The 16,125-nt window shown below is 38.3% G+C and overlaps 1 protein-coding gene and 1 pseudogene across 1 annotated transcript in view; one reads left to right on the top strand and one right to left on the bottom strand.

The window, feature by feature from the left end:
- The window catches only part of LOC110222273 (cell surface glycoprotein CD200 receptor 2-like), a 37,708-nt gene extending 30,168 nt beyond the window's left edge, over positions 1–7,540 (top strand). Inside the window, exons 5-7 of the mRNA XM_021007182.2 lie at positions 5,689–5,794; positions 6,629–6,674; positions 7,390–7,540. Coding sequence (XP_020862841.1) covers positions 5,689–5,794; positions 6,629–6,674; positions 7,390–7,524 — 287 coding nt within the window. The 3' untranslated portion in view covers positions 7,525–7,540. The remainder of the gene's footprint in view (positions 1–5,688; positions 5,795–6,628; positions 6,675–7,389) is intronic.
- LOC110222220 (rho-related GTP-binding protein RhoC pseudogene) lies at positions 1,051–4,389 on the bottom strand (annotated as a pseudogene).
- Positions 7,541–16,125: the final 8,585 nt, after the last annotated feature.

Here is a 16,125-nt window from a genome sequence, read left to right as displayed (position 1 = left end):
ATAATTCATGGGATCAGAAGAATCAGAGCACCTACCTAAACTTTAATGAGTTACATTACCTGTTTCAGAAGAATGTTATGTTAGGATAGGGAGAGAACTCAGAAATCCCAGTCAACAACCTCTTGGAGGAATAGTGGAGAATTCAGTTGATGATACAGGATTGGAAGTGAACAATGTTTGTTTTGTTGTGTTCATGGCTTCTTCAAACTGTAGGCTGCTGAGCTAAACTTTGATTCCTGGGAAAAGTCTAGAATGCATCATTAAGGGATGGTTTATGAGGAATTAGAAAGGGAAGTAGGTGTTACTATAACTCAGCATGGGCTCATTAAGAAGTTCTGTTAGACAAACCTCATTTCCTTTGTTAAATCTTTTTTTTTTTGCAAGCCCCAATAGACTTTTTATTGAGTGACTTCCACCTGGAAGAATAAAGAGAAATAATTCTCAGTCATTACCTAAAGGTTGTGGGGGTGGGGGGAGGGGAATAGGTAGGGGAAGTCTTACTCACTGGGAAATACTGAAAAAGAACTAGGCTCCAGAACTAGTTTTGTTAAAAAAAAATGCTGGTGGGTGATGCTTTGTTGTTGTCATTCAGTTGTTCAGTCTTATTAGACTCTTTGTGACCCCACGACCATAGAACGCCATACTGTCTGTGGAGTTTTCTTGGCAAAAATACTGGAGTGGTTTGCCATTTCTTTTTCCAGTGGATCACCTTTTGTCAGAACTCTCTGCTATGACCTATCCGTCTTGGTTCACCTTGCATGGTCATAGTTGCATTATAAAAGCTCTTCCATCATGACAAGGCGGTGATCCAGGACCAGAATCCAGGGTGTCCCTTAGCGCAAAATAAACATCCTCCTACACCTGTTTTCTGAACATGGAAAGCACAGTCCTATTTCAAATGAGAGCAAGGGCTAAGCTCTGATGCTCATGAGGATAAGGGAATGGTTCCTTTCCCCTAAAGGATTTTCCCGACTTTCAAGATCAGGAAGGCATGGTTAGAACACATGCAGCCTTAGACAAGAAGGGACCAAGAACTATCAACATGGAGTGCTATGATGTGGAGGCATTGGGTGGGGCAGGGGGGTCGGGGGGCAGCTCAGAGGAGAGGGCAACTTTGCTGCTGTTGTTCTTTCAGACCTACAGGCCAGCCTGCATGGCCATCTCAAACATTTCTCAGATTCTCTCCTTGGTCTTGGCAGAACACTCAAGGCAGCCAAAGGCAGTGATCTTATTGTCCATGTCTGGGTCCTTCAGTAACCCCCCAGGTTCCACCTTCATCTTGGCCAACTCTCTCTGGGTATGCTCATCCTGCCTTAGGTCTTTTTTATTCATTATGAGGATGATGGGCACATCGGGAGAGAAGGGCTTCACTCCTGCTGTCCACTTCTTAGGGAGGTTCTCAAGGCTGTTTGGGCCATCAGTGGAGAAGCACATGAAGATGACATCAGTGTTAGGCTAAGAGAGTGGTCAGAGTGCAGTCTTCCAGCCCAGCTGTGTCCCATAGTGCCAGCTCCACCTGCTTACTTTCCACTTCAATGTCAGCAATATAGTTTTCAAAGATGGGAGGGACATAGGCCTCAGGGAATTGGTCCTTGCAGAAGACAATGAGGAGGCAAGTTTTCCCACAGGCACCATCACCCACAATTGCCACCTTCTTCCAAATGCAGCCATGGTTGGAACTCAGGCTCTACTCTGTGCTGCATAGTCATTGTACTAGGCAAAGAGATTGATACCTCTTTTCCTTTTTTGGGGAAGTGAGCTAGGTGGCACAGTGGATAGAGTGCTGGGACTAGAGTCAGGAAGACCCGAGTTCTAATCTGGCCTCTGACACTTACTAGCTGGGTGACCTTGGGCAAATTACTTAACCTTGTTGGACTCAGTTTCCTCATCTGTAAAATGAGCTGGAGAAAGAAATGGCAAACCACTCTAGTATTTTTGCCAAGAAAACCCCAAATAGGGTAATGAAGAGTCAAACACAACTGAACAATGAGATTATTATGTTGATAGGTCAGAGGATTACTGCAGATGTAAGTGGATTTCAGAAAAGCATTTGAATATCTCTTGGCACATCTTTTTGTACAAGATGAGGAGGCATAGGCTGGATGGTAGCAAAGTTAGATACAGCCAATGAATTGGTTCAAAGTGTGGTAATTAACAGAATGAGGACAAGGCAGGAGGTCTGCTGTGGAGTGTTGTATGGTTCTATCCTTGTTCTTATTCCATTCAATATCAATTAGTGCCTCAGATGGAGGCACATTTATCAATTATGCAAATATCACAAAAGTGGTAGGCATAACAAATTTGTTGGATGTTTGAACTGGGATCCAAAAAGGTTGGAATAATGGACCATATTTAATAAGGTGTAATTTAATAGGAATAAGTGTAAATTATAACCCGTGGGCTAAACATACATATACACACACAGAAAAACAAAACCAAATTATATGAATACAGGGGAGATGTGTACAGACAGCAGTTCTTGTGAAAACATCCATGGGATTTTACTAGACTGAAAGTTCATTATTAGTCAACATAGTGACAAAGCTTCAAAACTCATCATCTTCCTTCCTAACTGAGCTCCTTCTCCCAGGCACTGCTAAATATGTTAACTAGATCAAAATCAAGGCCACAACTCTGAAGCAAGCCACTAGATGGCCTCCTTCAGGCTGATAGGGGCAGTCTCCTACATCTAGACTCTCCAGGTTGACAATTGTATGTTAATCAACAGAATCACAGAATCTCAGAGAAAAAAACAAAACAAAACAAAAACTTACACCATGAAATATATCCTGAACCCAGAGAAGAATCTCTTTCTCTAACATAACTTACAAGTAGTCATCCAGCCTTTGCCTGAAGACCAGGTAGGGGTGTTGGGGGTGGCCTGACACCAAGACCCTGTTGGTTAAGGTTGGATTTGGTGATGAAATGAGACAGTTGTAAGTCATTGGACAGTTAACAAAAGCTGATTTACTTTGCCCTAATATGGAAAGAATATGCCACAAGGATAGAGAGGTACGTAGATTGTATTGATGTGGCCCCCAAATGGAAACATAGCTGGATTTCAGAAAGGCATTTGAATATGGGCAGGGCAAGGTATGGTGATTTTCATGGTGTTTATTCACCATGTAGGATGAACCAGTTCTGCATGAGTGGGACTTTTTATACCCTTAAGTGACCAGAAAGTTGTGAAGGAAGCCGTGGAAGTCAGAAGGCTTTGAACCCTTTGAAACCTGCTTCAAAATTCTAAGATATATATTACCAGCATGTCCTTCCTTGTGACACAAACATACAAAGCACTCAGCTTATGAGCTGCTACCTGCCTTAAGCATTCTCTTTTCCCATGCAGAGGTCACCAGAGGATTGAGCAGGGCTGTTCATGTCTGCCAGGCTTTCTTGTCACAGTGCCCAAACACCAGAATTGCTCTATATAGATGAGTGCAGGAATACACAAGCCTCAAGTTTGCCAGCTAGGTACAAGCTAGGAGCACCTTCTTCCTTGCACTGCTTTAATTCCGATAATCTCATGTTCCCTAATGGAAATCTACTCAAGGGGACATTCCAAGAGCTCTGGAGATCTGGACCTGAAGCTCCCCAATGCACACATCAATTTTCCAAGGATACACACCTAAAAACACATCATGAATCCCACACACTGATTTACATTTCTTCAGCTTTTGTATGAAATATCAATTCTCTTTCTTTACACACAGTTATTCAGACCAGATATTAACTTTCTGCCCTCCACATATTCAAACTGCATCAGAAACACCCAGAGAGAAAATTTTCTACTCCTCCAACTAGTAGCACCAGGAAAGTATCCTGACACTCTCTTATAGATCAGGGGATTATTCACAACTATAGGATACTTCTTCACAGTCTATCTCTTAGGTCTTTTTCCTGTTATGGACTCCTTTGAAGTCTATGGACCGCTTCTCAGAAAACTGTTTTTTTTTTCTTGCTTTTTGGTGAGGCAATTGGGGTTAAATGACTTGCCCAGGGTCACAGAGTTAGTAAATGTCAGTGTCTGAGGCTAGATTTGAACACTCTCCTGACTCCAGGGCCAGAGCTCTATCCGCTGTACCACCTAGCTGCCCCACTGCCTACTGTTTTTTTTTTAAAGCATGAAATTAGATTATGAAAGAAAGTAATTATTTTGAGATAGTTATCAAAATGTGATTTTTAAAAAATTGAAGCTCCTTAAGTTAAGAATCCCTAACTTGGGCTATTATGAACTCTTAATGTGATCTTAATATGATTATTTTCTCCTATAGCTCCTATTGCTTCCACCATCCATAAAATGGGTATGATGTTGGTATTTATACTACTACTTTACAGAATTGTCGGAAAGCATTTTGTAAACAACTGTGGGATGATGGTACTCACCTGCATTTGTAGAGTACTTATGGTCTTTCCAACTATGATGAAGTTCAGCCTCCTGTGCAATGCTCCCTTCTGCAATATCCCTGAGAGAAGGTCACCCAGACTCTCTTTGAACATATCCAGGGATACAGAATTATACACAGAATGAAGCAGTTCATTTTATTTTGTTCAGCTCTAATTGTTAGGTAGGTCCTTCCCCCTCACCTTTTTTTGAGTTTTATATTATTTCTAATATGAGGCAGGATGTCACCACAGAAGAGTGAAAGTCCTGGGTTCCAGTCCTGCTTTTGACACTAGCTTTGTGACCCTAGGCAAGTTGTTTACCTTCTTTGTGCTTCAGGGAACTGTGGGTCTTATGTAGTGAGTTGTGCAGGGAAGTTCCACACTGAGAGTTCTCACGCTGGGTGATGATTACAGTTCTCAGGATTCTTTTTTTCCAATTACTTTACATACCCCTTTTATTTTTGAATCTTAGTAAGTGGTACTTGGTTAATTTTGGGTAAGTTATTAGTGTTATTAGTTAACTAATAATTAATTATTAATTAACATAGTTATTAGTGTTCCTGAAAGCTCTCTAGTTGTTTCGTTCTCAGCATCAGTAATTCTCCATTCATTCAATCGTCTAGAAAGTGCTGAGTGGCTCTGCATCAGTAAGGGTTCTAAATGCTTTCATAAGAAAATGGCAAACCTAGAATTAATCAATCAATTATCATGCATATATTAAACACCTATTCTGTTCCAGGTACTGTTCTAGTTCTGGGGCTACAAAGACAAAGAATGAAGCAATCTTTACTCATTGGGAGTTTGCATTCTAATAGGGAAGACAAGAGTTCTAAAATAAAGAGAATAAATACAAATAAGTGTGACATAGTTAATTCAAAGGTAGTTGGAGAATTGCTTAGCACATGCCAGGCACATAGCAGGTGCTAACTAAATGTTTATTGACTGATTGATTGAAGAAATGTGTTAACAACTGAGGGGATCAGGAAAGGTTTCATGTAGAAGATGGGGCTTAAACTACATGCTGAAGGAAGAAGGGGATTTTATGATGTAGAGATGAGAAGATGATGCATTTCAGGCACAGGAAATAGCCAGTGCAAAGGCATGAAGACGAGAGATGAAGTATTGTGAATAAGAAACAGAGTTGTAAGGCTAGTCTGTATTGAAGAATTCAATGAGGCTAGAAACACCAGGGCCATTACTGATAAGTCAATTTTATAATGAGATTCCCTAGAACATTTAGGCTAGAAAGATGTAACAGAAAATTTCTTGCCATTGTTAAAATATTATCTATGTCTTTATTTAAAGGTTCTTGGATTGCTTTAAAATACACATATGTGATCCTTTCTGTTGTTTCCTTGGGCATTCTGGCCATCGTGGGATTGGTTTTTTATAAGAAATCCAGTGGCTGCAGGTATTGATTAATATTTTTAAATGTATCTTTTAAATTTTACTAGAGAAAAGGCAGGGAGGTAGGGTTTGGGTAGTGTGAATTACTTTAGGGAGGGTAACCTACCTTGTTCCATTTAGTTAGGGAAGGTTTCATGGAAAAGGTAAATTTGGGAGGTGAATGTCAAATGAAGGAAGGAATTTCGTTAGTTGATAGAGAAATCAGAGGATCTTCCAGGGATAAAGAATGTTATGGGAAATGAGGTAAAAGCATGGTGAATTCAGCCATGTAAGATTTTGGGGCCTAGAAGAAAAGGTGTCTGCCAATAATCTATGCTGGGAAATTAATTATAGCCTCCCATCTACCAAGAAGAGTTGCCTTCATGTATAATCTCCATCTAGTTCAAATAGCTGTTTTTTAACCTTCCCTTCCTATTTTGAAATTAAGCCCATGAAATAAAGTCCATCTCCCACCGTACTCTCCCATGTCCTAAGTGTGAGTGTTCTGACTTTCCTGCATGTACTGAGCTCTCCCTGAGCTGAGCTCAGTACATATTCCCAGGAGTAGCACTCAGGGAGTGCTGGTAGCTGAGAAGTAGGTATTAATTTCTTACTCATATGTTTGTTTGTTTGTTTTTTGTCTTAGAAAACTTCTAAACTGCTCATTCCTATCAGGACAAGCAAAGGAAAATAGAATAATCAGGAATTTAGTGCTTCTCTTCATTCTGAGATCTAAGTAGAGATTTGCTGTAGTCATTCCTGCTTACTTTCTTTTTTATTTATTCATTCATTTATTTGTTTGTTTATTCATTTACCTATTTATTTATTTATTTATATATGCATTTATTTATTTTTATAGGACTTGTAAATCCCCAAAGCCAGAAGCTACTCCAGGGCTTAGAGAGGTGAGATAAAGGGGGAAATTTCTGTGAATCTTTTTTTTTAAAAATAATTCAGTCTGACTGTCTTATGTTAAGGTTGATCTTTTATATGAAAATAGCACATTTTGTTTTATCACTTTGGGCTGGTCCCATTTGTTTGCGGTCAACCTTTAGGAAGACCTTCCCAATTGAAGCTGAACTGAAATCCACCTTGTTCCGTATTCAAGCATATAAGACTTGAGATTTTTCCAAATTTTCAAAGCCACTGGGGAAAGTGCACTCATCCTCTCTTTTCTAATCTTCCTCAAACCCATTCCTATTTCCAGCTTCCATTTCAGTTAATTGTACCACCTTTCTTATTATCACCAAGGCCTAAAACCTGAGACTTGTGCCTTGGTTATAGTCACCAACTTTGATGATTTTTTTTCTTTTTAAATGTCTCTTATCCACTGCTTCCTCTTCATTCATACTTTATCCATTCAAATACAAGCCATCATTGCTTCAACTTATAATATTATAACAATCTTCTTCAAACATAGTGTCAAGTGACCATAATTCTCTGTCTATGATGGATAGATGCTCAGTAATTTCATATTGATTTATTGGTTAATTTATCTTATCTTTAATCACTTCTTGTTCTGATTTGTTCTATACGTTTTCCCACTTTAATCTGCCTAATCACTCATTTCATCATGTCACCACATGTCATTAATCTCAATTAATTTTCCCATTGCTGCAGGATAAAATCCAAACTCCTCACCTGGCTTTCAAGGTTCCAGTTTTATCTGCCACTATCTCCAAATACACCTTTACTATAGCCAGGCTGTTTTCATTGGAATGTGTTTCTCATAAGCCTTTGATGAAGGTCGAATAAAATGGATACTTATGAAGCACTGTGTATGTCTTTCTCCTTCTTCCCTAACTATTCAGATATTACCCATCATTTAAGACCAAATTCTAATCTGAGGCCTTCTCTAACCATGCTAACCTACACAGATAATGTCTTTTATTAGAGTTCTATAGCACTCATGTGCCATGCAGATTGTAAGTACTCAAGAAATATTTATTCAATGTGTGAACCATCTCTTTGATTTACACCTACTGTTTACTTACCTATGAGATTGGTGACTTGCATTGTGTATGGACTTGAAGGTAGTGAGTATCTGTAAGAAGTTTGATCTTAATAAAATAACACCACGTTTTTGCAATACTTTTTTGTCTCTGTATTTGGGGTTTTAACTTTGGTTTTTATATGAAATTAGGATGAAGTGGAGCCGTATGCCAGCTACACAGAGAAGAACAATCCACTCTATGATACTAGGACTGAGGTGATGAATTCTACAGCTTCATAAAGTGAAGACTTTGTGTTGGAGTTCCATGCAGGACTCACCAATTAGGACAGGTTAATCCAGGTGCAATAGAAACCCTCTGCTGCTTGTCATGTCCTGGGATTTCTGGGGAATAGAAGACCCTCTTCTGAAACCTCGAAATGTCAGAGACTTTGAAAATAAGACACGCTTCCTAATAATCACAGAAGTGAGATTTTGGGAAACTTAGTAGCTACCAGCTGGTGTCTTATGAGATGATGGATTACAGAGACATTCCAGGATTTGTCATTTCCTAAGCCCCTTCACTTGACTAACCAAACTCATATTCTTAGCTAACACAATAAAATATTGAACCATTTATTTAATCATTATTTATTTAGTCATTGATTTAGTCATTCCAGGACTGTTACCTTTTAAAGTAGTTATGAAGCATATGTGTACACACATCTATAAATATATATGTGAATATGTGTATGTATATGTATGTATATACACAGACGTGAATATGAACAATGTTTGGGATCATGAGACCATGATCTTTATGACCATTAGAAACTTAATTTGATTTAATAACACGATAATTTGGAAATAAGATAATTTTACCACCTTGAATCACATGGTAAAATATACAATACCAATCAACAAATACTTCTTAAATACCTCCAATATTTTCAGTAGTAACCTAGGTGCTATGGGAGATAAAAAAGAAGTATATGATTCTTGCTTTTAAGGAATTTACAGTTTAACTGAGGAGAGAATGCTAACATCCATGAAAAAATAGTAAATAATATGGAATAATTGATAATTATTTATAATTAAGTGCCAAATGGTATGATATAGGCTATGGATACTCCAGGGATTTAGAATTTTGAGTTATACAGATCATCAAGTATAAGCCATTCATTTTTTTTTTGTGAGGCAGTTGGGGTTAGATAATCCCCTCATTTTACAAATGAGTCTCATGAAAAAGTGACTTGCTCAAGGTCACAAGTAATTGGCAATTGTTGACATTGTTTAGTCATGTATGACTGTGACCTCATTTGGGTTTTTCTTGGCAAAGATGATAGAGCATATTGTCATTTCCTTCTCCAGCTCTTTTTACAGATGAGGAACTGTAACAAACAGGGTTAAGTGACTTGCCTGAGATTTGAACTCAGGAAGATGAATCTACCTGACTCCAGGCCCAGTGCTCTATTCACTGTGCCACCCAGCTGCCCGGTAATGGGCAACATTAGGATTCAAACTCAGGTTTTCTGACTCCAAGTCCAGGACTCTTGTCATTACATCATGAAGATCAAGGAAGGCTAGAATAGTCAGGGAAAACTTCAAAAAGGAGATGACATGTGAGTATACTTTGAAAGATGAGCAGAATTTAGATAAGTAAAGGGGAGAAAGGGTGACTATTCCAAGCAAGGGGAACAACATAAAGGAATGAACATGGGTAAAAAATGAGCCTGACGCTCTTGAGCACTGAGAAACTGACTCTTGAAGTGGAAATTGTGTTTGGAGGAGTAGTGAGGAATGTTTAAATTCAACAGGGATTGTGTAGATCAGGCCTGCACAACATATTTCCCCCTACTTCCACTAGCAGGATACCCCAGACCCTATCCAGGTTAACCTGACAGTCCCCAGCTAGAACTGGGACCTAGAATGACCTAGCTTCCCTCTCTTCTTACTCTGGAGTCTAGCTCCAATTTTCCTGCTAATGTCACTTTCCCTTTTTCCCTCCCGGCTAGACAATGGATACCTTCCCCAAATCCTCACCCCACTCCCACTCCCATCATCCTTACCCTTGCCAAAGAGAACTCAATCCTCTCTTTATTCTGACCCTGACCCATAGGCCCAATTTCCTCTTGGCAGCTTACTCTTAGACAGACACATTGATGGATTGTAAGAACTCCTGAGGTTGCTACATTCCCTATATAGGGTGTGCTAAAGCTAGCTCCAATGGGCTTCAGACCTCTTGTTGTTAAATATTCAATGCAAGCATTTACACCTTGGGAATCAGCAAACACTACAAATCAGGACTTAGTTTATTGTTTTGTTGATCACCTAGACTTAAGAAAGTGATGGAGAAAATGTTAATATGCAGATTAAACTTAAAAGTGTGTCCAGGAAGGAGGCAGAGCCAAGATGGCAGAGAAAAGACAACTACTCACCTGAGCTCTCCCCCAGACCCTTCCACATACTTGTAAATAATGTCATAAAACAATTTCTGAAGCAGCAGAACACACAAAAGGACAGGGTGAAATAATTTTCCAGCCAAAAACAATTTAGAATGTTGGGAGGAAAGGTATGTGGCACCTGGGTGAGAGAGGAACACAGTCCGAGTATGCTGGGTCAGCACAGACTGGGCCTCAGTGAACCAGGAGCAGGCCTTGTGACCCATGGAATCAGCAGCAGCAGCAGCAGCAGCAGCAGCTGTTTCTGGAGTTCTCAGCCCACAGCTGGTAAAGGGGTTGAATAACGGATTCTGATGATCAAGAGATAAAAGGATCTCTTTTCTGGCATCTGCTGCTTTGCCCATACTCAGATCTGGGTTGCAGTCCCAGGTAGCAGTCCCAGGGTGAGAAGGAGCACTAGCATAGCAGAGCTTGCAGCTGCAGTGGAGCAGGGACCTTCATCACCATTCCAGGGCAGAAAAGAGTGCTTGTGGTCATTCACAGACCAGAGGACAGACCAGGAGAATAGCAATCATGTTATATTGTAAAGCTGTGGAAGGAGTGAAAAACGTATAGGTCCCTAAAAGTATCTCTGAAAACAGCTGCATGAACCCCAAGAATATTGGGACAGTGCATCCTCTACCATGGAAGCAAAGCCTCACTTTAACAAAAAGTTAAAAGTCAAGAAATAGACTGGGAAAATGAGTAAACAACAGAAAAAAAATTCTTACCACAGAAAGTTACTCTGGTGACAAGGAAGATCAAATCACACACTAGGAAGAAGATAACAAAGTTAAAGCTCCAACATCCAAAGCCTCCAAGAAAAATACGAATTTGTTTCAGGCCATGGAAGATCTCAAAAAATATTTTGAAAATCATGTAAGAGAGGTAGAAGAAAAATTGGGAAGAGAAATGAGAGTGATGCAAGAAAATCATAAAAAACAGTTCAACAGCTTGGTGAAAGAGACACAAAAAAATAATGAAGAAAATAACACCTTAAAAAACAAATTAGGCCAAATGATAAAAGATGTACAAAAAGCCAAATGATGAGAAGAATGCCTTAAAAAGTAGAACTGGCCAAATGGAAAAGGAGGTACAAAGGCTCACTGAAGAAAATGATTCCTGAAAAAATTAGAATTGAGCAAATGGAAGCTGATGACTTTATGAGAAATCAAGAAACAATGAAATAAAAGGAATGAAAAAAAAAATAGAAGACAATGTGAAATATCTCATTGGAAAAACAACTGACCTGGAAAATAAATCCAGGAGAGATAATTTAAGAATTATTGGACTACCCGAAAGCCATGATCAAAAAAAGAGCCTAGACATCATCTTTCAAGAAATTATCAAGGGAAGCTGCCCTGATATTCTAGAACTGGAAGGTAAAGTAGAAATGGGAAGAATCCACTGATCACCTCCTGAAAGAGACCCCAAAATGAAAACTTCCAGGAATATTATAGCCAAACTCTAGAGCTCCCAGGTCAAGGAGAGAATACTGCAAGCAGCCAGAGAGAAACAATGCAGGTATTGTGGAACCATAGTCAGGATAACACAAGATTTAGCAACTTCTACTTTAAAGGATTGGAGGGCTTGGAATATGATATTCCAGAGGGCAAAGGAGTTAGGATTACAACTAAGAACCACCTACCCAGCAAAACTGAGCATAATCCTTCAGGGGAAAAAATTGATATTCAATGAAATAGAGGACTTTCAAGCATTCTTGATGAAAAGAACAGAGCTGAATAGAAAATTTGACTTTCAAATGCAAGACTGAAGAGAAGCATAAAAAGGTAAACAGGAAAGGGAAATCATATGGGATTTAATAAGGTTGAACTGTTTACATTCCTACATGGGAAGATGATACTTGTAACTCATAAAAACTTTCTCATTATTAGGGCAGTTAGGAGTATATGTAGACAGAAGACATAAGTGTAAGTTGAATATGAAGGAATGATATCTAAAAAAATAAAATTAAGGATAAGAAAGAGGAATATACTTGGAGACAGGGAAGGGGAGGGGTATAATGGGGGTAATCTATCTCACATAAAAGAGGCAAGAAAAAACTTTTACAGTGGAAGGGAAGATGGGGAAGGTGAGGGGGAGTGAGTGAACCATACACTCATCAGAACTGGTTCAAAGAAGGAATAACATACACACTCAATTGGGTGTAGAAATTTATCTTACCCTATAGGAAAGTAGGAGGGGAAGGGGATAAGAGAAGGGGGGAAGATTGATAGAAGGGAGGGTAGATTGGGAGAGATGGTAGTCAGAAGCAAAACACTTTTGAGGAGGGACAGGGTGAAAGGACAGAGAGAGTAGAATAAATAGGGGTAGGGAATAAGATGGAGAGAAATACATTTAGCAATCGTAACTGTGAGAAAAATTTGAAGCAAATTTCTCTGATAAAGGCCTCACTTTTTAAATATATAGACAGCTGAGCCAAATTCATAAAAAAATTATACATGATCAAGAGATAGGAACAATTTTCAGATGAAATAATCAAAGCTATCTATAGCCATATGAGAAGGTGCTGTATATTGCTATTGATTAAAGGAATGTAAATTGAAACAATTCTGAGATACCACCTCATACCTATTAGACTAATAGGACAGAAAAGGAGAATGACAAATGTTGGAGGGGATGTGGGGCATTAGTGCATTATTAGTGGAGTTGTGAACTGATTCAACCATTCTTTAGAGCAATTTGGAACTATGCCCAAAGGGCTATAAAACTGTGCATACCTTTTGACCTAGCAGTGCCACTACTGGGTCTGTATCCAGAAAGAGGTAAAAAACAAAAGAGAAAATGTCCTATATATATGGAAATATTTTTAGCAGCTCTTTTCTGTTGGCAGGGAGTTGGGAATTAGGAGGATGCCCATCAATTGGGGAATGGCTGAATAGATTATGCTATGTGACTGTGAGGGAATACTATTGTGCTACAAGAAATGATGAGCAAGATGCTCTCAGAAAAAGCCTGGAAAGACTTACATGAGCTGATGCTAAATGAAATGTACTGTGTACAAAGTAACAGCAGTATTGTGAGATGATCAGCATGAATGACTTAGCTATTCTCAGCAATACAACACTCCAAGACAACTCTGAAGGACTTAAGATGAAAACTGCTATCCATCTCCAGAGAAAGAATTGATGGTGTCTGAATACAGATTGAAGCATACTGTTTAAACTTTATTTTTCTTGAAAATTTTTTTTGTCTATGTTTTCTTTCACAACTTGATTCATACAGAAATATGTTTTGCTTGACTACATATGTTTAACCAAATAGAATTGCCTGCCTTCTCAGTAAGGTGTGTGGAGAGGGAGGAAAGGAGAGAATTTGGAAGGCAAAGTTTTTAAAACAAATGTTAAAAATTGCTTTTCCATTTAATGAGGAAAAATAAAATATTAAATTTTAAAAAAAGAAAAAAAGAAAAAAAGTGGGTTCAGGTTATGTTGTTTCCCCCCTTTCATCTCTCCTCTAGAGAGTTGGTTGTTAAGCATTTACCAGCATACCCCTGCTTGTAGCTACTCCATTAGGACCTCTGGGCCTTTTCATCCATTCTTTAGCTGAATAACTCTCCCATTAGTGCTGTCTCTCCCAATTAGAGGAGGGGTCCTTGAAAGCAGAAACTTTCTTTTATTCCTATTTGTATCACCAGCACCTGGTATATAACAAATGCTCAACATTTCCCCACCCAAACCTTAAAGTGCTATAGAAATGCTAGCTAGAATAACAACTGCAATTAATATAGTAACTTGTTATTTTTAACAAATACTTTTCATTCATTCATTCCTTCAAAGTTGATATCAGAGGAAATAGGGACCATGTTTTTGAGCAAGAGAGTGATGTGGTAAAAATGGTATTCTAGAAAAATTAATTTTCACAATTGTAGATTCAGCTTAGTATCTCATCTTCTCTATATCTGTTGCTTTTGAGAATCAATGGAGATAACTATAGTAAGGTGCTTAGCACAGTGTCTAGCATGTAGCAGGTGCTCAAAAATAAATGCTCATTCCCTTTCTTTTTCATTTCTCTCCCTAAGAGTGGTAACATTCTATAGATGTGCTCTCTTTCTTTCCAGCCTTGTCCTTTAGTTCTCCTAGTGAATTCACCATGGAGTATTTCCTTAAAAAGCACTATATTCCTACCAAGATAGTTGATATCCTCTATGTGCCATATCTAGAGGAAAATACATCATTGTTTGTTCATAGCATTGTATGAAGAAAAATAATGAACAGGTTAATGTAAATTGATTGATCTGCTTATTTATCTTCAGTTTTGCAATTCACGCAGAAAAAAAAACCTTTTGGTCACAGGGTCAAAAGAAGGTACTTTATCTGAAGTTGTTTATTAGATACAAATAGAATTCAGAGAATGAAGCAAAATAAAGTTGGGCTTGTGAGCTAGAAGCATCTGACATGAATTAAATGGAGAATTGCATAGTGATCTGTGTAACTGAATATACCTTTTCATATTCCACATCAATACTGTCTGAGCAAGTTTGTGGTAGGCAGGGATCATGTTTGTTTTGTTTTCTTCATAAACTTCTGAAAGAACCAAACCAATTCCGTGTTGTAAACAGCATCCATTTTGTGACTTGAAGTTTTATATTCTTGTAAAAGCTTTGTTTATATGATTTTGGGAAATCTGATAGTACTAACTGCGAAATATTCTGAGAAACAATGGTACAATTTGTGGTTACTACTCTTTGATTTTGTCATACTTTGGTCAATCAGAAAGAATGAATGTCCTTGTTGCTCAAGATTATGTAACCTAATTTATTCCTTATTATTAACTATAAGGAAGCTTTGTTACCTATCATTTAGTGTCCTCGTGCCTACTAAGTGGCCTTGGATCTGATTTATTATGCAACTGTTAGTCTTGCTAATAAATGGATTTGTTCTCATTTTACTTTCTCAGTCTTGATCCATTTCACTCAAGACACTACCCAGCATAGCATCGAAAGTATGATAGCATTCTCTTGTGCTGTTGTTCTTTACCATTTCACTCCTAGAAGAAGCCATCTCTACTCATTGGCTCTACTTCCTCAACCCCCATTCACTTTTTACACCCCCCCAAATCTATTTTGCAACCCTACCTCTTGGCTAAAACTGTTCTCTCTAAGGTTACAACCAATGATGTTTTAATTGCTAAAAATGATGACCTTTCTTTACTTCTCATTATTCCTGAACCTATCTGTGGTTTTTGATACTGTTGATGAACATATTTTATTTTTTAGTTTTCTTCCTCAGTTTCCATTACTATACCTTTCTCCAACTCCTTCCCCCAACTGTGACCCCAACAACTCTTCCTGGGTACTTTTTATCTCTCTCTCATTGAATCAGCATCTACAGGTTAAATTATCATCACTATTCAAATGATTCCCAAATCTATAAATCTAGACTTAATCTTTTTCTTGAACTCCAGTACATTTTACCAAATGCTTTTTGGATATTTCCAATTAGAAGTTTTTTCAAACTTCCCTCTTTATGTTGAAGGCATCTTGTCTTTCTAGTTATCCCAGTTTACATAGTTGGAGCCATCCTTGCCTCTTCCTTCTTCCTTACTCTCCATATCTATTTCATTTCCATGTCTTATAGTTTTCACTCTTATTACCTATTAAGTGGACTATTAACATAACCTTTTAATTGAAATCCTTGTTTTTTCCTCTTTCCAATCCATTTTTCACTTAGCAACCAAACTAATCTTAAGGCACAAGTCTGACTATGTCACTCTCCTTGCTTAGAAATCTTCAATGGTTCTCCGCTTTAAAAGCAAAAGACAATCTGAACTCCTCTGTCACTTCACAGATTAGAGAGAGAGTTGAAAGAGCCATCGGTGGCAATCTAGTCCTACTGATCAAGCCCATATACCTTACAAATGGTTATTTAGCCTTTGCTAAAATACTTCCAAGGAGGGAGAACTCAGCACCTTTCATGGTGGCTCACTTCACTTTTGCATGACTCTAATTGTTAGAAAATTCTT

The sequence above is a fragment of the Phascolarctos cinereus genome, unplaced genomic scaffold (genome assembly GCF_003287225.1).
Source record: "Phascolarctos cinereus isolate Bilbo 61053 unplaced genomic scaffold, phaCin_HiC Scaffold_726;HRSCAF=1367, whole genome shotgun sequence".
Taxonomy (NCBI): Eukaryota; Metazoa; Chordata; class Mammalia; order Diprotodontia; family Phascolarctidae; genus Phascolarctos; species Phascolarctos cinereus.
This window is presented reverse-complemented; position numbering and strand designations above follow the sequence as displayed.